We start from the raw sequence: 21,041 nt of genomic DNA, 5'->3' as shown, positions 1-21,041 counted from the left end.
ATGCTGATGATGTCTTGTTAGTAGGAAATAGTGAAAGAGACTTAGAACAAAAACTGGAACAGTGGAGACAAGTTCTGGAGGAAAAAGGTTTAAAACTTAGTAGGACAAAGATAGAGTATTTGCAATGTTCATTTAAAGATGGAGTTACTACAAATAAAATGGTATCTTTGGATGGCGAACTGATTGTAAAAAGCAATAGTTTTAAGTACCTGGGATCGGTATCACAGAGTAATGGAGAAATAGATGGAGATGCATGCAGTAGAATTAGGGCTGGATGATGAAGTGAAAGGAAGCGAGTGGTGTGCTGTGTGACAGGAAAATTCCAATGAAGTTGAAGGAAAAATTCTATAAATACCGGCTATGATGTACGGAACTGAATGTTGGTCAGTAAAAAAGAAAGAGGAACAACAAATGCATGTGGCGGAAATGAGAATGCTTAGATGGATAAGTGAAGTGACAAAAAAGGATAAAATTAAAAATGAGTATATTAGGGGAAGTCTAGGTGTGGCACCAATTGATGCCAAAATGAGAGAGTATAGGTTGAGATGGTTTGGTCATGTTCAACGTCGAGACGCTAATCACCCAATTCGAAGAATTGCTGAAGTGCAGATTCCTGGAAGGAGTAGGAAAGGAAGACGTGGGGGGAGACGATTAGGCAGGACATTTTGGTAAAGGGGATTAACATTGATATGACCCAAGATAGAATTGTATGGAGAAATGCAATTAGGGAAGCCGACCCCGCATAGGGATAAGGCAAAGAGAATGATGATGTATAATAGGTGAGTTAAACGTGTCCCGACCATATTCCGAAACCTTCAGAACCCCATCAATTTGGAGTGCTGAGCGAAATTGACGAACCTCGCCCCCATCCTAAGCTACGCGTGGTGAGCGAAACGATCCTTACATATTTTTTACCATCTGGCGAGTTGAGCGAGATAATTATGTCCTCTCCTTATTACGCCTACTTCGCGTTGAGCAATAAATGCGATTCCTAATCCCCGCGATCGTTGTTTATTATCATTATTAATTTATCAAATATCGTCACACCAACCTGATGTTTACGAAAGTTCGATATGTATTGTTATGATCTGCTTTCTCTTACTTTTATATTAATTAGTATTTATTTAATTAATTATTCAATTGTCGCAAATCATACATAAAAAAATTAAGAAAAATCTCATGGTGCCTTTTTGTCATAAAAAAAATAACTAAAATTTAGTTAATAATTTAATTATCTTAGGTTATACTTATCCTTTCTCGTGGCTTCAGTATCTCTTAGTTGATCCTTATCGGGATAAAATAGGAAAAGGAAATAAATAGAAATACCATAAATAAGTACATACAAATACCTTTATTATCAAAAGCAATGCTCTGCAAATTTATCAATTAAATCCTGTGGGCATAACTGCCAATTGAGACTTTTACCATATAAATTAATCTAATTCAAACAAATATTTATCGCTTTGTTCTTGATACCATTAATAAAATAAGCTAAACAAACCAATTTAGGTATTCGCAAAACTACTTATACTTCCTATTAAATTTTTGAAATGTTGGAATCTTAATTCATATGCTTTTACGCAAAAAAAATTAACCTCTGATTATAAAAAAAATCTATCACATAAGTTATTGACTGACCTTTTTGATTCACACACAATGATGTCTCCTCTTGACCCAAACAGCTCTTCCTTGTTGATTATGTTAGGCTACCAATCAAAGCCCTCTCCGTTCCCAGCATCAATCCAGCAGCATACCAGCAACTATTTCTCCAAAACACGAGCCAGGCCTCTTTTGACCAGTACTCGTTCAATAAACTCCAAACTCTCTCCTCTCTTTCTCACAATGATAATCTCCTGAGACCCAAGTATCTTTTTTACTTGGTGTCACAAATAATTTTAATAACTATAGTTCTTGTAACTTACTCTCTTGGACTTTACAGAATCAAAGAGGTATTTCTTCTCAATTTGATTTGTCTCTCGTTCCACTTTTCAGCTACCCTTCACTATCAAACAACCACTAGTACTTGCTTCTGAACTACTCACGAAAACTTTTGACTGCTCTTCTCGGATGCCGGTCACATAATAATCTCCTTTTCCAAACTGTCTGAACATTCAAACTTCTCTCTCCCCATTCCAAATTGCCAAGCCAATCAGAAACATTTCTCTCTCCACATTCCTTTTTTTATTCGAAAAAACCCATGCATTCTTTCAACAAATACTTCTACTCATCATAATTACTTTTCGGGAATTCTACAAATATTCTTGGGCTTAAACAAAAGGACTTAAAATTCTAAATTTCTCTACCTATTTTTTCTAAAAACTAATAATTACAATTACCTGTGGATTTTGCCTTTCCCGTAACAAAACAATCTTTTTAAAATTATAATCCGAAATAAATTGTCTTTTCACTTCACTGTATTTACAAATGCCTTTAATTCTTCAGGGAAAAACTCATTAAGGATAAACCCACTGCGTAAAAGCTACCTTCTAATAACTAGTTCCTAAATCAATATACAAGGTGTATCAAATTTATGTGCCCGCGTTATATTAAAAAAAATAAAGTTTTTATTCTATCTTTGATTGATAAAATGATACACAATAGTATATTGTAATAATTACATTTTGATAACGAAATTACCAAGTAATTAACGGTAACTGTCTTTTATTTTGTATGTTTAGTTTCAAAATAAATGCCTTTTATAAAAACGAATCCTGTCATCGACTATGAATTTATTACCCGAAGTTACCACAAAATATCTACATGTGGTCTTTATAGACTGTAAAACTGTATTCGATAGATATTACGATCAAAAATGAAATGGAATAATTAAAGGAGCTTGGGGTTCCAATAAAAAATAAGAAAAATGTTGACTGTGACGCTTAAAAACAATACCGCGAAATATTCAACGGATTATTAATTTCTGAAGAAGTTAAAATAAACACAGGAGTTAAGCAAGGATGTGCTATTTTATCGACAATGTTCAACCTGATCCTAGAAGCAATAATTAAGAAGACAAAACTGGATAATAAAAATATTATTACCAATCAACTCCAAAATAATATAGCCCGCATAATATAGCCTACGCGAGAGTGTACTGTGTCAGAAGATCGAGAAAGACGTGTTTAAAACGGCTCCGATATTTAATTCGTAAATTTCGGATAATATCGAGTTCTTTTAAAAACAAAGTGCTTCTCCGACGAAATAGTGGCTGTGCGAATCGAGTGTATTTAGAAAATTGTGAATAAAATAGAATTTTTAGAGATTGCATACGGATAACCTAAACAATAAACCTGCATAGGGATTACGAACACTCGATACGAATCGTATCCGCCATGTTTTCCCATAAGGCGCTATGGTAAAACATGGCGGATACGATGCGTATCGAGTGTACGTAATCCGGGCCCTGTTCTAGTTGCTCCGCTCGGTTGAAGAGGCAAGTAGCGTGGGGTGCGCGGGGACCATTACGATAAGGATAATTATTAGTGTTTAATTTACAAAACAATACAGTGGCGTGTAAGTGAGAGTTTTATACCTTCAAAACACTGCCCGGAAAAAGGTAATAGATTTATTATATTTTATTTATTATTATATTTAACGCTATGGCCACGTGTAAAGAACTGACTCAGATGGATGGTGAAGAATCTGATGATAGTAAGAGAAAGAGGGATGGAAAAAAAGACGACCAAGATGAAAACCCTTTCACAAAAAGCAGAAAATTATTTAGGTCTCCAGCTAAGAAAGATTGTGATAATACAGAACTGAAAGAAATGATGATCGCTCTTATGAACGAAGTTAAGGGAATACGAAAAGACCAGCAGAGCTTTCAAGAGGAAATTCGCAATCTAAAAAAAGAAAATTGTGAGTTGAAGGGAAAGGTAAATTTCCTAGAAAGCAGGATAGAAAAGATGGATAAACAATTTCGAAAACAAAACATTGTGATTAAAGGACATGATTTCAAAGAAAATGAGGAAATTGAAGATGCCACCAACTTCATAGCAAATCAATTGAATGTGAACGTTAAAATAAAAGATGTGCAGAAAATAAGAACCTCTCAAGGGAAACTGCCAGTGGCGATAGTAAAATGGATACAATGAAGGATAAAGAACTTATTATGAAGAACAAGAGTAAATTAAGAGGAACGCGGTACTTCATTGAAAGTGATCTAACACAAACCGAAGCCAGACTACAGAAAGAGTTAAGAGATATGGCGAGAGAAGAAAAAGGAAAAGGTAATGAAACGAAAGTCGGCTATCAGAAAATATGTATAAACGATGAATGGTGGAAATGGAACCATAGCACCGAAAAATTAGAGAAAATGGAAAAAAACTAAGTCTAAACAAACACAATGGACAGATAAATACGGAAACGAATAAGGCACGAAATATGATTATGATAGGACAATGGAATGTTAGAGGGACTTTTGAAGTAGGGGCACTAAAAAATTTATCAGATACATTGGAGAAATATGAGATATATATTGCAGCTATACAAGAAACTAAACAAAAAGAAAATTTCTGCATAGATGTGGGAAGCTATGTATTCTTCAACAGTGGAGACAATGAACGTATATTTGGAGTTGGATTCCTTATAAAGAAAAAATTTGCCAGTCTGGTGATAGATTTTGAGGCAGTCACAAGCAGAATATGCAAAATAAGAATGAGGGGAAAATACAGAAAAATATCCCTTATAAATGTACATGCACCAACGGAAAATACAGAAGAAGATATTAAAGACAGCTTTTATGAACAGTTAGAGCATCTGTTCTACCAAATACCATCATACGACACAAAAATAATTGTAGGAGATTTCAATGCCAAGATTGGCAGAGAGGACGTATACAAACAAATAACAGGGGGGAAAAGTAAACACAGGGAGAGTAACCTGAATGGAAAAAGAGTAATAGAATTTGCTTTCGAACACAATATGCGAATTATGAGCACTTATTTCGACCACAAAGAAATCCATAAAGGTACCTGGGTATCACCAGATGGACAAACAGTAAATCAAATAGATCATTTGCTAATAGAAGCCAAACATGCAAGAGCCATACAAGATAGCCGAAGTTATAGAGGTGCAGATGCAAATTTTGATCACTTTTTGGTCAGAGTCAAAATGGAGCAAATAATTCCCACAATCCCTAAGACTAGTTGCACAAAAATGAAAAGATATAACGGTGCACTACTTCAGAATGAAGAGGTTAAGAAAAAATTCAAGCAGAAAATTGAACAGAAAATAGAAAGCCAGACAACAGTAGATGATATAGAAAGCAGATGGGTACAGCTAAGGGGAAACATTCAAGAGGCAGCCGACTTAGTATTACTAAGAAAAAGACAAAATAAACAAACAGACTGGTACGATGAAGATTGTAAGAAAGCAATTAGGGAGCGAAATAAAGCCAGAATAAACAGCATAATGAGAAATAATGAAGAAAGTAAACAAGCCTATGCTGAAAAAAGACGGGAAGCAAAGAAGATGTGTAGAAGAAAGAAACGGTTAAATCTAGAGCAGAAATTAGACCGAATTGAAGAAGAGTTTTTAAATAAACAAGTCAGGAATTTCTACCAAGAAATAAAACGCGACCGAACCCAGTACAAAACCGCATCAAGATATTATAAAGATGAAGAGGGAAATCTGATAGGTGGAATAGATGAAAAATTAAGAAGATGGGCCAATTATTTCCAGAATATATTATGCACAGACGATCAAGACGAAATAGAGCAAATGCAACTACCACATGAAGAAGAAAGAGACCCAAATGTGAATGAAGAAGTACCTACCAAGGAAGAAATTATAGATATCATAGAAAACTTAAAAAACAACAAAGCACCGGGAGAAAACGGTATCATTGCAGAGTTTTTAAAGGATGGTGGCGAAAGGCTTCAAGAAGAAATCACCGAGTTAATATGCGAAGTGTGGATCAAAGAAAATATACCCAATCAGTGGAAAGAAGCTATCCTATGTCCTGTACATTTTTTTTTTTTTTTATTCCATTTATTAAAATACGTAATAACAATATACAAAAAAAAAATACATTAAAAAACCAAGAGCCGTAGCTATGCTGGTTTTGTGGTAACATAATAAACATAAATATAATGGTAACAGATTACATAACATAAAACTTTTTAGACTACTTTACACTGAAGGTTAAGTTTTCCTATATAGATTCATTAAAGAAATTGTATTAAAGTAAATGATTAAATTATTATTTATTATTAAATTGTTATAGAATTATATTCAATTAAAGCTATCTGTTGTAGTAGTTAGTAAGAAGTAACTCTTTTAATTCAGTTTTAAATCTTTCTAGCCTGCAGTCTTTGATCTTTGTGGGTAACTTATTATACAAAATCAGACCACTTGAGTATATACTTCTTTGTGCACCAGTAGTTCGCATTCTTACGGTTTGAAAACTACCTCCCTGTCTGGTATTATGGTCATGCACATCTTCTATACGTCTTAGAGTAATATTTGTACGTGTTTGAGAAAGCTTAATTTGATGAATGAATATACAAACTTGTAAAATGTATAGCGACTCAATGTTTAGAATTCCTCTCTGATAGTACAGGTCGTCAGTTGGATGAAGTCTTGACAGTTGAAATATATATTTCACAGCCTTGTTCTGTAACACCATGAGAGGATGTAGCTGTTTTTGATTTGTATTACCCCAAACAATAGTTAGATATGACAAATGTGAATTTATTAAAGAGTGATAGATCATTTTACGCTGTGGGATACTTATAAATTTAGCAATTCTTCCAAGCATACCCACTGCTGGAGCTATTTTTTGACACGTGTTCAATATATGCTGTTCCCATGTTAGTCGATTATCTATGTGTAAGCCAAGGTATTTGGTAACATTTTTTTTAACGAATTTGAATTTTCCAAAATTTAACTGTAGCTCTCTGTGTTCTTCAATATTTGAAATTATTGTGTAACTACATTTATTCATATTGAGTGAGAGCTTGTGGTATCTGAGCCAGTCATCTATATCTGTCAGATCTTTTTCTACAACATATTCTAGCTTTTTGGGATCTTTGTCAGCATACAAGAGTCCCGTATCATCAGCATATAAAAATAGCGTTGATTTTAAAGGCAGATTGGAGATGGAGTTTATATAAATAAGGAACAATGTTGGTCCCAATATAGACCCTTGAGGAACTCCACATGTGATGTCTTCTGCTGTACTAAGTACATTATTACAGAGCACTTTTTGTATTCTGCCAGTCAAATAATCCCTGAGCCATACTAAGGACATACCAGTTATACCATATTGTTCAAGCACTGAGATAAGTAACTCATGGTTAACTGTATCAAAAGCTTTTTGTAAATCTAGTGATACAAATACACAGCTTAATCCTTTGTCTAAGTTACTATATATATCTGTAATCAAATCGGTAGCTGCTGACACTGTGCTGGAATTATGTCTGAAACCATATTGTCGATTAAACCAGGCACCAGTTGTATTCAAGAAGTTTACGATTTGAAGATTTACACATGATTCTAATATCTTTGACATAGCTGTTAAGAGAGATATTGGCCGATAACTTCCTGGCTGTTTTGAGTCTCCTCCCTTATAAAGTGGTATCACTATTGCCATTTTCATAGAGCTCGGGATTGTTCCAGTGACAAGAGAAAGGTTAACTAATTTAGTTATAATCGGTAGAAGCTCCTCTTCAAACTCCCTGATAATATCAACACCAAAGCCATCCCAGCCAGGAGATTTGCCTTTTTTTAGTTTTCTTACAACCTCTTGAACATTAATTTCTAAGACTTGTTGCCATTCAAATATATATTCTTTTGGTGATACATTTATTGGAGTGCTTGTTGAAGGTGTTATGTTTTTTGACAGAGATTTTCCTACTTGTGAAAAATATTTGTTTAATTGGTTTGATAGCTCCTCAGATTTATTATATATCGAGTTCTGATAGTGTAGTTCATGTATTGTTATTGTTTTTTTTGTATTTTCGGCATTATGAATAAGGTGATTGATAGTTGCCCATAATTTTTTACTATTGCCTTGTGCATCGGATAATTTATTCGTGAAATAGTCTTTTTTTGCTTTGCCTACTGCTTTCAGTAGTTCATTTTGCACGGACTTATAAACATCTTGTAAGAACTTACTATTAGGGAATTGTCTATGCCTTCTATAATGAAAATCTCTTTTTAAAACAAGGTTATGTAATGTGACATTAAACCATGGTGCACTTTTTTGTCGAAATCGATTTTTAATTGTTTTTGTATTAAGATTATTTAAATAAACACGTAATATTTCATCACATAAAGAATCAGGTTCATTCCAAATCTGATTTTGCAAGCTGTATATTTCATTTTTGAATTTCAGTTTGTTTAAAGTTGTTACTGTATAATACTTGTCAGTGGTTATAAATGATGTGTTTTTTACCTTTAATAGCTGCAGTTGATGATCACCGAAACCTTCATCTACTATATATAACGTTGCATCAAAGTTTAAAGTGTTTGTCATCACATAATCAATACATGTAGCCGAATGATTGGTGATTCTGGTAGGGTTAGTTTTATTTAATATACTAAAACCGTTGGACACAATTGTTTGACAAACTAATTTTTGTGGGATACTCTCTTGAATAAGGTCTATGTTAAAGTCACCTAGTATCCAAACTGGAATTTTTTTATTCACAAATATGTTTAGTGCTGTATCCAGTGCATCAAAAAGTTCATTGCAGTAGAAATCTTGAGGTCGATATACTCCACCCACTATAATACTTCTATCGATCTGTAAAAATAACATTGAACACTTTTTATTATATCTGTAGACTTCTGAGTACTCGTAACAGCTTTTAACAAATAACCCTACACCACCACCTTCTTTATCCCTACAAACAAAAACTGAACTATAACCATTCACATTAAAATATGTTTCTTCACCCACTCTCAGCCAATGTTCGGCCACTACAATTAAATCTGGCATATTTAACTTAACAACTAACGTTTCAAAGTTCAATATCTTATTTCTCAAAGACTGAGCATTCAGGTAGAGTATGTTAAACTCAGTACTATTATCACACTGTACTTTATCCAGTTTAAATTTTATTTGCAATTTACAATCATTATCCATTTTACTAACGTATTTTCCATTTTACTATAATGTTCACACAAATAATATTAAAGAGTTTTGATAATATCCTCATTGTGAATGTAAATTGGCTCAGAATCATCAGATTTTTTTACATATACCCTACCATTTTTTGTCCAACAGTATTTGTATTTCCTTTCCTTTTTTAATTTGTATGCAATGTTAAACAAGTTTCTGTTTGTAAAGGTGAGCTGCTCGTTTATATAGATCTTTGAGGTATTCTCTTTGTTTTTGTTGCAACTCAGCATATTAGATTCCATTTTACGATTTTTTCGTGCTTTGATAAACTTAGTTTTTATATCACGTGATCTCATCTTTGCAACAATTATTGCTCCATTTTTGGTTTCTTGTTTGAAGCAGTCTGACACATCTTGACTATTAAAATTACATGATAAAAGATCATTAGCAATTTCCATTAGAACTTCTTTGGGATCTTCATTTTTGATTTGAGTTCCGTGAATCTCTAGGTTACAGGAAAATTCTTTGATTTCTAGTTCACAGATTCTTTTTTCCAGCTGGCTAACTTTGGTTTTTAATTGGATATTTTCTCTTTTCATATCTCGCAATTCCCGTAATGCATTTTGATTTTCCACTGTAAGAGTATCAAATTTGCTGCTCAGGAATTCCATAGATTCTTCCATTTTCTGAAATAACTTTTGAAACTCTGAGATTTCCTTTGATTTGTTTGAAGAAAAATCGACTTCATCCGACTTAACCTCACTTTTTGCACATTGACCACATTTGATTGTATTTCCTTTCATTGCTCCAGATTTTTCTGCACAACTCTCGTGAAAATAATTTCCCTTACAAATACTGCACATTACAGCATGAACTACCTTTTTTTTGCAGAAAAAACAAAATTTTTCTGTAGAGCTCATTTTTGTAATGTTTACTTGTACTTAACCTTGATTTGCTCATACTTAACCTTGCTTTACATAAAAAATGAGACGTTACAGATTGTAGAAATTACAGGGGAATAGCTCTACAAGATACAGTATATAAGATTCTGGCCATATTAATTAGAAATAAAATTAAAACAAAAGTGGAAAATTGTCTAGGTGAATATCAAGCGGGTTTTAGAGCACAAAGATCGGTAATAGACCAAATTTTTGCAATGAAACAAATTTTATCTAGCTCATATGAATTCAACCTAGCATTAAATATGTTATTTATTGATTTTAAACAGGCATACGATACCATAAAAAGAAGTAAAGTATATGAAACACTAGAATATTTTGAATTTCCACCAAAAATAGTAAGATTGACTAAATGCATACTTAGTGACACTAAAAGTAAAGTTATGATAGAAGCAGTGGTGTCATGGCAAAATTAGCAGTGCGGGAACGCAGTGCCGGAACGCACTGCTAATTTTTTTTACAAAACCTAAATTCGCTATTATTTTTTTTTCTTTTCCTAACCAGTGCGGGAACGGCGTTCCCACGCGTTCCCACACGATGACACCACTGGATAGAAGGATACGGGTTTCGGATAGCTTTATCACCAATAGAGGCCTGCGACAAGGTGACCCGTTATCAACAGATTTCTTCAATTTAATTTTAGAGAAGATTATACGAGAATGCAATATCTATACTAAAGGCACAGTTTATCATCACAGGCATCAATGTGTAGCATACGCAGATGATATTACCTTAATAACAAGGAGACCTGCAGAATTAAGAGAAATCTTCAATAGACTAGAAAGAACAGCCAAGGAATATGGTTTAGAAATAAACGAAGAGAAAACGAAATATATGGTGATGAAGGGAAATGAAAATCATCTGGGACAGTCCTTTAAGATACAAAGCCCAAGTAAAGAATATAACTTCGAAATTGTCGGCCAATTCGATTTCTTGGGAGTAACACTAACAAATAGGAACGAAGAGAACCAAGAAATAGCAAAAAGAATGGCGAAAGGTAGTAAGAGTGCTGGAAGTCTAAATAAGATACTGAGGTCGAAGATAATATCCAGAAAAGCAAAAAAACGAATATATACAACAGTTATCCGACCTACGGTACTCTATGCTAGCGAGACCTGGACATTAAATAAAGATATGGAAGTAAAATTAGATAGATGGGAACGAAAGATCCTCAGAAGGATATATGGAGGTTTAAAAGAGGGGAATATCTGGCGAAGAAGAACGAATGAAGAAATAATGCAAATATATGGACAACCAAAAATAACAACACTCGCCAAAATTCAAAGATTAAGATGGCTTGGGCATATAGCAAGAATGGAAGAAGGAAGAGTTCCCAATCAACTAATAAACACGGAGGCTGGTACAAAAAGAAAAAGAGGACGCCCCCGAAGAAGATGGTTGGAGTCTGCAAAAGAAGATCTGAAGTCGCTGAGGGTACAAGATTGGAAAAACCTAGCACAAGACAGAAAGAAATGGAAGAAAACAATTGAAGCCTTGGGCCCCTAAGGCCTGTTGAGCTGAACTATATATAATATAGCCTACGCAGATTACCCGAATATCATAGCCATCACAAAGACCGCACTAATAGAAGCATTAGGAAATGAAGCAAAAATTTGGAGATAAATGAAAATATAACAAAGTATATAGAAGGAAGACGGAAAAACAGATACACACATGATCTCATCAAATTATATAGGTTTGTAACTGTACCCACCTGGGAGAGAATTTGAAAAACTCTGGTTAGGGACAGAGTAAAAGGAAGAATTTTAAAAGATCAGTCATATATGCATGGACGTATAAACACAGCACGTCCATGGTCATATGGCATAAACATAAATTTACTGATAAGCAAAAAATAGCAAAAATACAAAAATGAATCTGTAGAGAACAGAACCTTTATTAAACCAGTTATTGTTACGTATGCTATGGAAACAAATATAAATTAAAAAAAGAGTAGTACTAAAGCTTACTAAAATTGGAAAAAAAATGAGTGCAATACTATTCCCCCCACATTACAAGAGAGGGCGAGAAAAGACTTAAAACGAACATGGACATAGAAGACGAACTAAAGGGGGAAACAGTCAAATATATCACATCATTCAGACTAGAATGGATCATTAAAAAATGTTCTTCACTGTAAAAAATTTATAACATAATAATTAATTAATTCAGTTAAAATTGTTGTTAATTTCCTTTAAAGATAGCAGATTATTAAAGGAGAATATTAAAATGCAACAAGAAATTAACTTCCGAATAATATTAATTTTAAAGAAACCGATATGGGCCTACATTTTAGGAGATTAGAATTTTTGTATGAAAAACTGGCGCATGATGATAACAAGATTTATTAAAATTTATTCATATTTTATGAATAAATCGACAATGAAAAAACCAAAAAGCTCTCGGAGAATCGGCTATCGCATATGACGTAATCATGGGAACTTTACATTACGGTGTTGGCTATATTCTGTCTAAATCTTGACCCGAGGCGTAGCGGCGTGTAATTTGGGTTGCCTCTATATAAACTTGAATCGACGAAATGGGCCTTTTGAGTTATTTAAAACGCTGAAAAGACTATTTAGTGATAATAAAAACCGATATTTACTGCGGTTACATGATATTTAATAAATAGTATTGGACGTGGTAGAATGTAGACTCTTTGTATAATTACCAATTGAACAGTGAAGCGGTTAGATCAATTTTCCGATTCAATCATTTCTACTGTTCACAGTTCTGTGTTTGTGTTTGCTTTTGAGTAGGTATTTCATTTTCTTGACAACGAAAATGTTCGGTGTGGAAAGAATTAATAAGTGCGTGCAATGCGGTAAAGTGTATAAACGTAAACTTGATTTAAAAAGACATGTAAAAAGTTCGCATCCCGACAAATTGGATGCAATTGCCCCTTTAAAAGTCTATATAAGTGCACACATTGTGATAATTGATAAACAATTTAGATATAAGTCAAGTTTAAACTTTCATGTCAAAAAAGTGCACACAAATGTATCAGTTTCTGCTTCGGTTTCTGCAGAAACTAAAACATTTCAACATAAATGTTCTCTGTGTAATTATCATGCAACTTTTAAAAAGGACTTTATTAAACATTATGAAACTTCTCATAGCATTCCTATGCAATACGATACAATAGAGTTTTCCAACCATGATGACTTTATTTCTTGGAAGAATAAAATAGAGCTTGAAACAAATGCTAGTTTTATTGCGGAAAAAGGAAAAAGGCAGGAATAGTGAACTACATATCATATCAATCCAAGATGGCCGACGGTCGGAATGTTTTGGCAAGTGCGTCTGTAAAACAACGCGAAAAACATGACGAAAAGTTGAAAATTTACTGTTTTCAGTTCAACTTGCACAGTGCAATGCGGGAAATGTGAAAAATCGTTCCATTCATCCTGCTTAATTCAGGCAGCCACTCAGAAGACTGCAGCTTGTCGTCACATTCCGGCTTATGGGTGTGTCGACTTTTGGGAGACAGAGAAGGGTCTGTATGAAATTATCATCAAACTTCTGGAGGAAAAAAATAAGCTGTTGGTGGAAAACAACGATTTGCTGAACAAAAATCAGGTAATTCTTCTAGAAAAACTGGACATCGCAAGAAGTGAGGTTAGAAAGCCACCAAAGCCATCCCCTAAAAAGCTAACAGGAAATTTTGTTGACATCCCAAGTAGCAATTTGTCGACGCGACAACGTTGTCTACCGCGTGGCAACGTTTTGTTACAACATTGTTATTGCCTAGAAGACGACCCTATTCTGCACTAATTTGGTGGACGATTTTTGAGTTGTCTTGACGTTGCCTAGGCAACCTCCTATGAAGCAACATCGTTTCGTAAGCGTTGCATAAGACAACTGAAGCGACTATAAAAAGAACCTGCGCGTGCAATGGTTGCTCAAGGAGTCAGACTAGTTATGTTTTTTTACCTATATTTTTAACACCTGTATGGTGAATGCGAAAACCAAAAAGATAACTATTTTGACATCGTATTAGGTATTTAAATTTATATAAATACATAAAGGACATAACAAAATTACCTGATCTGAAATTTATAAACGCATCTCAGATTACCGTCAAATATGGATATTTCACCTTTAAAAAACACACGCGCTACTTTTTTACGACATTTTTGACAAAAATATGCAAATTTAAAAAAATCAAATTTTAATAATAAAGTCAAAATTTATGTTAAATATGTTCTGTATAAATTTAATGTATTGATGGTGCTTTTAAAGTTATCAGAAAATGCCTGCATTTTTTATATTCTGTGTTTTCATTTTCTTTACATCCCAAAAATCTCAAGTAAAACCAAAATGGTGCATTAAACAATATTACCAATATTACTAAAAAAATACCTTATTACCAACTCTAGACCGATAAGACAACTTAGAAGTCCAATCGCCAACCAAACCCGGCCGCGCTGACTATCCCAACCATTTTAGAACGCGCTCTCTTATTGGGTGACAGAGAGGTCATGTGACCAGTGTCAAAAGTGTAGCAATCTCCTTAACAGCGTTGCCACATTTAGGAGATTTCTAGATTTCTACTTTTTTGGTAGATTTTTGATATTTTTTAAAATATTCTAGTAGGTAATATTTTTTAGTAGATTTTTGGTATATTTCAACATTTTGTTATGACTAAAATAAAATTTGCTTTTTAATAGTATTTACCCCATTTCTAAATTAATTTTCACACATTTGGTTACAATTTCCCAATCCGAAAATAAGATTCAGAATAAATAGGTCATTGCCGAAAATAAGATTCAGGACGTAGATGATGAATATTACAGAGAAATGAAACTGGATTCTTGTGTAACAAACTTGCAGATTTCAAGTAACAGTGCAAGCAGTATTTCAGGTGTTATTGAAGAGTTCTGGCATTCGGTGAGCCTATTAGAAGCTAACGATGGAAAACTAAAATATCTAAACATATGTAACTTTGCAAAACCCAAAATGTTGTGTTCACGTGTTTCTAATGTTAAATGCGAAACAATTGTTTGAAGAATTTGATCCAGACATGCAGCTGTTAAAATTAGTGGATGACAAAATATTCTAGTTGTTAAATGTACTTATTCATTTTTTTCGAATCATTAGGAAACTATAATAAGTATTTTTGAAAAATTTAAACGCAGAATGAAAGACTGCATTATTTAGAAAAACCAAAACGTTTCTTTTGAATGAGATATTTGGAATTAAAATGACACTACATTTTTGTCCTTGGAATAACGTAATCTTTCTTTCTGCGTTTAAATTTTTCAAAATAATTTTAGTTTTCTTAGGATTCTCAAAAAATTAAAACATTTAAAATACATTGAACATTTTAACGGGCGACATTTTGCGCCTATCCCCGTAAGTTAGCTGTTGTTTTTATTATCAAAAATCCCAAATATATCCCAAAAATCCTTAAGTATATTTTAGTTTTTGATTTAGTAGATTTTAGCTAAAAAATGGTAATTACCAGTTGTTGTTTTAAAATAATTAGGTTTCCAATTTTTTGGAATTCCTCTTGGGACAGTTAAGACGGATATGCAGATTACTGTATAAGTATACTGTATTTACATGGCCTAAAAAGAATCTACTGATTTTGTGAGAGCAAAACTACTGAAAGAGTAAAAACTGACCTGGCAACCCCGTCTAGCAAAGCTGATACAAAGATTGAAAGATTAAGGTTATCAAATCTACTAATAAAACAGTGGACAATGGAATGGAAACCAGCTATTAAAAAAAAACAAACAGGTTGTTAAATAAATCGAAAATTTCCAGCAAAATAAAACATATAATAATAAGAAAAAAATAAGGTTATAAAGTAAATTATTCTTCTCCTTCTGAAGTTGCCGCAAATGTGTCAAACACCTAGGGTCGTGACAGACAACTTCAGAGTCGGCCAGAAAACCCAAATCGGCCAGGGCGTAAATTAGTTTAGCATTATAACGTTTTTAAGTCGTTGCGATTGTTGAAAAAACTGAACTGTGATATGTAGTTGTCACAATGGTAATAAATTAGTTGCCCGTATAACTAAAGGTATTACTTAAAGTTGTAACATCGTAATGTCAGTCGGGATAGGGGACGTTGGCCGAAACAACTGAAAATGCTCTTGGGCAACGTTATATACAGTGCATTTGTTTGTACTGACAACCAATGTGTCGAAAAATTGCTACTTGGGATTGGCAACACCGTATTACCGACAGTTTCGCAAACTGCAGTGGAAGGAGTGAAAGATGACAACGTCAAAGTCGTCAAAAATGTCACTGTCAGTCAACATCAAAAACAACAAAAATCGCAATTGCATCACAATACTCAGCAAGATCAAAGCCACATTGCCAATGATTCCAATCTAAACTCACAACTCTCTTCTGAGTTACAAATCCTTCCCGTCATCCAAGAGGAAGTGACTGAAAATGATGGTTTCAAACTGGTGTCATATAAAAAAAGAAAACAAAACAGAAGACCAAGTCCCAAGAAAGGCATTAACACTGATAACCTACTAAAGGTTGTAGCACCTACTCCAATTAAATCATGGGTATTTATATCAGGTTTTACTCCTGAAACTGAAGCAACTGATGTTTTCAACTTTCTCAAAAAATATGAGCTTGACCAGGACTGTGTGTGTGAGAAGATGGTTACCAAAAAGAACCACCTATATAGCTCTTTTAAGGTAGGAGTTCCTGAGATAAACAATGATGCCATAATGTCATCTGATTTATGGCCACTGGGAACTAACATAAACCATTTTCTCCATGTTCAACGCCCTCGATCCTCAGTGAATCCGCTGAAGAAAACCGTGGTGCAGTAAATGTTCCTGTACATAATAATAATAATAAAGGTATTTTAGGAAATTTTAAGAAAGCACAAAAAACTATTTTACACTGTAATATACAATGTTTGCGTACCTCCTTCTTAGATCTGGAGGTCCTCCTCAATGAAGTATCAGCAGATTGCTTATGTATAAATGAACACTGGCTAGTATCTGAGGAACTATTTTCAATTAAAATTAAGAACTACAGAATGATTTCTGGCTTTGCAAGGACTGTGGGCTCTCATGGGGGTGTAAGTATATATATTAAAGAAACCTTTGATTCTGTTTCATTAAATCTTGAAAGTTTGTCTCTTGAAAAACATTGTGAAATAACAGGTGTACATTTGGTAAAATTTGATATTCAACTTGTCACTGTGTATCGTACCCCAGATGGTGATTTAAATCAATTCTTCAATACAATGTCAAAAGTTTTCAAAAAGTTAAATACAAATAAACCTCTTATTATAACAGGGGATTTCAATGTGCACTTCAATGAAAGGGATATTGCAGCCCTGGATCTGTGCAATTTCTTTAGATCCTATAACCTCAAAAAATCAATAAAATTTAACACCCGTTATAATAGATGTCTTGATAACATATTTACAAATATTAATAGTACCATGTTGCAATCCGAAGCTGTTGATCTTTCACACACTTCAGACCACAAAGGCATATTGTTTAAATGTGAAGTGTCCCAAACTACTTCTAAATCTAGAATAAGCTACAGGCCCATTACAGAGATGGGACTGGCCTCTTTAAATAACAATCTTTGCTTACAAAATTTTGAATTTATTGATAATGAATGTATTGATGTGGACTCAAGGTTTAAAATGTTTATCGATATTTTAACGCAGGCAATAAATCTGTCTTTTCCTGAAAAATCTAGGCTTGTTGAGCAAGGTAAACAATGTAAAAAAAATTCTTGGTTTAATGATGATTTGAAACTTATGAGGGAGAAACTACAATTTTTGACATCTTTAAATAAAAGTGACCCCGTTTTAGTGACAAAGAAAACACTCTCAGAATATAGGAAAAAATACAGACATGCTATACATAAGGCAAAGATTAAATCTAATGATGATTTTATATTAAACTCTAACAACCGTCAACAGGCTATGTGGTCCCTAATAAACTCAAGATGTAAGAATTTACCAATAAAAAATTCATCACTCAATGCAAATAGTTTTAATAATTTCTTCTGTGGTATTGCTGAAAATGTAATAAATACACTTAATCATACTGACCAATCATTCAATACATACCTTAGTTTTATACCACATGCTCCTTCATTCGCCTCTAATCACTGCTCCTTCAGATTTGAGCCAACAAATTTGGAGGAAGTTGTAAAAGCAATTGAAGAATTAAAAAATAGCCAGAGCAAGGACCCGGATGGAATGAACACAAAAATAATCAAGGCAATTAAACACAACATTAGCTTACCTTTAACTAAACTAATAAACTACTCAATTTCATCCTGCATTTTTCCTTCAGTGTTTAAAACTGCGAAAGTCATACCTCTCTTTAAACGTAAAGGTTCGGCTGATGATCATAATAACTTTCGTCCAATTTCTCTTTTGCCAATTCTTTCCAAGGTGTTTGAGAGAATCCTAAAGAAGCAGATCAATGACTATTTTGAATCTAATCGGCTTTTTGCAGTGCAGCAATTTGGATTTAGAAAAAACAAAACAACAACACTTGCTATCGATCATTTTACAGGCAGTATTTTGGAAGGATTTGAAAACTTTCTTGATACCCTTGCCTCGTTCCTTGATCTTACTAAAGCTTTTGATTGTGTCACTCATAGTATTCTTCTTAAAAAATTACATGCCTATAATTTTCATCCTATGTCTATTCAATTGATCGAGTCTTATCTATCAGATAGATTTCAATATGTGTTTTTTAACCAGCTCAAATCTGATAAAAAACCTTTGATGTATGGAGTGCCTCAAGGGTCAGTTCTAGGTCCAATATTATTTCTCATTTATATAAATGACTTGGGATTTTCACAAGAGGGCCCGGTAAGCACAGTCCTATTTGCTGATGATACTACATGCTATCAAAGTTACCACCCTTCCCAAATCAGTGATATTGATCTTGAGACCACAGAGAGCAATTTGTTCCAATGGTTTTTGGCAAATCGTCTCTCTCTCAATAACTCAAAATCACAAACAGTGAACTTTACCCTAAGACATAACACCATTACACATCCCATTTTAACAGATTGTTCACAGGAAGCTAAATTTCTTGGTGTTTATCTTGATCAGGGACTCACTTGGGAACGGCACATACTGAAACTTTCCCAAAAGCTCTCAAGCCAACTCTTTTTATTTAGAAACCTATCTAAGGTTACCTCCCTTCAAACCCTTCTTACATCATATCACAGCAACTTTCACTCACGACTAACTTACGCAATCCTTTCCTGGGGACACTCTTGCCATATAGATAAGGTGTTTGGTCAGCAGAGAAAGTGTATTCGCATAATCACAGGTCAGGGTTATCGGGACGATTGTAGGCAGTCTTTCAGAAACCTGAGGATTCTCACACTACCTTCTGTGTACATTATGCAGTGCCTGTTGTATGTTCATCAAAATGTAGATCTGTATAAAACACAACAGCATACTTATCAGACTAGAAATCATGATGCCCTTGTACCAGACTTCAGTCGACTTGAGAGGACCAGAAATGGAACCAGATACCTAGCATTGAAATTTTATAACTGTATACCAATATCTATTAAAAGTCTTGATTTTAACCAATTTAAGAGACAAATTAAAAATTATCTTCTGATGGGTGCTTTCTACTCATTTGAGGAGTACTTCAGATCTAAATTTTGTTTTGTCCTGTAATTTAATTAGTGTTTAGTTTTTAAATTTTAGTAATAGGTTTTTTTTACTTTTAATGTAATTTTAGACAATTTTAATTATTGCTGACCTGTAAAAGTACATTTGTACATTATTACCAATAAATACTCTACTCTACTCTACTCTACATATTATGCCACCGATAATAATTCGTGATTCAAGTTTATATAGGCAACACAAATTACACGCCGCTAATATTCGGGTCAGGATCTAGAATCGAGTTGTTGGCTATCCTGTGTGTCAAGTTTATCACACAGACGACACAGAACATGTTTTTCATTTCATTCTTCATCTTCATTCTGTGTTTGACAAACAGGTGACAAACAACGAAAAATGCGGCTTGTGCAGGAAATGGCGGTGTTTATGGAAAAAAATGTTTTTATGAAGATCTAAACCAGTTTTGATCATCTTCTATTAAGGTATTGCTATATGGTTATAAAATTATCTACATAACGGTTTGAACATAATATTTTTTCGAAATACTTAGTTCATTTCATATTTTCATAAATATAACCCATCTATGTGCATTTCATACATTACAAATAAAATAATACTTAATTAGTGTTTCCTGGATAAGATTATTAGGAACACAATTTTTTACTTCGAGTTTTGATAATTATTTCGGTATTATTCACAGCTCCTACAAATATATTAGAATTTAAACAAATTCTCCACAACGTGGCGTTGTCCATGGCCGTTAAAAAATTGGTGGCTTTTATTATGGTTGAGGACTATTATTATTTCTATTTAGATTGAATATTGGCGGTTTTTACAAATTAGTTTTTAATATTTATTTTTGCCTTTTTTTATGTGGTTTCCTTATAACTCAATTTTGGACATTGTTTTTAATTTCTTTATTTTCGTTTAAGAAATAGAAAGACGCTAGTGTCCTATATTAAATTCCTGTACATAGTACCAATACATTCATTAAATGGTGTGTTGGCCTCCAATCCTGAGACATTTTGTAGTGTATTACATATCCAGTTTATGTAATAAGATTGTGATGATAACTGCTAAAACTGGATCAAAGATGTCTATAAACTTTGTAGATATAGACTATTCCCTTTAGTCCTATTAAAAGTCATTCACAATAAGTTCTTGTACTTATACTTATTTCTACTTTTAATGCTTTCGCTGCAGATGACGTCTAAAGATGTCATTTGCTTTTCAAGTCAAGGGCGGATGAGATGACATCTTTAGATGCCCGTTCAGTAAATCCCTAGTTCTTCCTCTTATTTTGGCATCATAATCCTGGATGGCCCTTTGCCGGTCCAGCTATGTCCTGCTATTGAGACCTCTCTTATGACCTTCTCCATTGTCATTACAAAATTGGGTGAGCTAATGCACAGGTG

General features: G+C 33.6%; 2 protein-coding genes across 4 annotated transcripts in view; one reads left to right on the top strand and one right to left on the bottom strand.

The window, feature by feature from the left end:
* Window positions 1-9,138: 9,138 nt before the first annotated feature.
* LOC126886062 (uncharacterized) lies at window positions 9,139-9,930 on the bottom strand. Its single transcript, XM_050652905.1, has one exon. It carries the CDS (start codon window positions 9,928-9,930, stop codon window positions 9,139-9,141), a length of 792 nt encoding a protein of 263 aa, XP_050508862.1.
* A 10,004-nt stretch (window positions 9,931-19,934) lies between these two features.
* LOC114324527 (splicing factor 3B subunit 3) overlaps window positions 19,935-21,041 on the top strand; it is a 35,432-nt gene continuing 34,325 nt past the window's right edge. For 2 of the 3 annotated variants that reach the window (XR_003651552.2, XR_007698499.1), the window contains exon 1: window positions 19,935-20,108. The gene's annotated coding sequence lies outside the window, so the exon portion shown is untranslated. The remainder of the gene's footprint in view (window positions 20,109-21,041) is intronic. The other variant, XM_028272387.2, reaches the window with a different exon arrangement.

This window comes from Diabrotica virgifera, chromosome 6, assembly GCF_917563875.1.
Source record: "Diabrotica virgifera virgifera chromosome 6, PGI_DIABVI_V3a".
In the NCBI taxonomy this organism is placed as follows: domain Eukaryota; kingdom Metazoa; phylum Arthropoda; class Insecta; order Coleoptera; family Chrysomelidae; genus Diabrotica; species Diabrotica virgifera.
Note: the sequence above shows the minus strand (reverse complement) of the source record. Positions and strands in the feature narration are given on the sequence as shown.

What these genes read in the sequence shown, in the direction of transcription:
- LOC126886062 (XM_050652905.1), bottom strand. Translation starts at nt 9,930, where the DNA reads ATGTGCAGTATTTGTAAGGGAAATTATTTTCACGAGAGTTGTGCAGAA.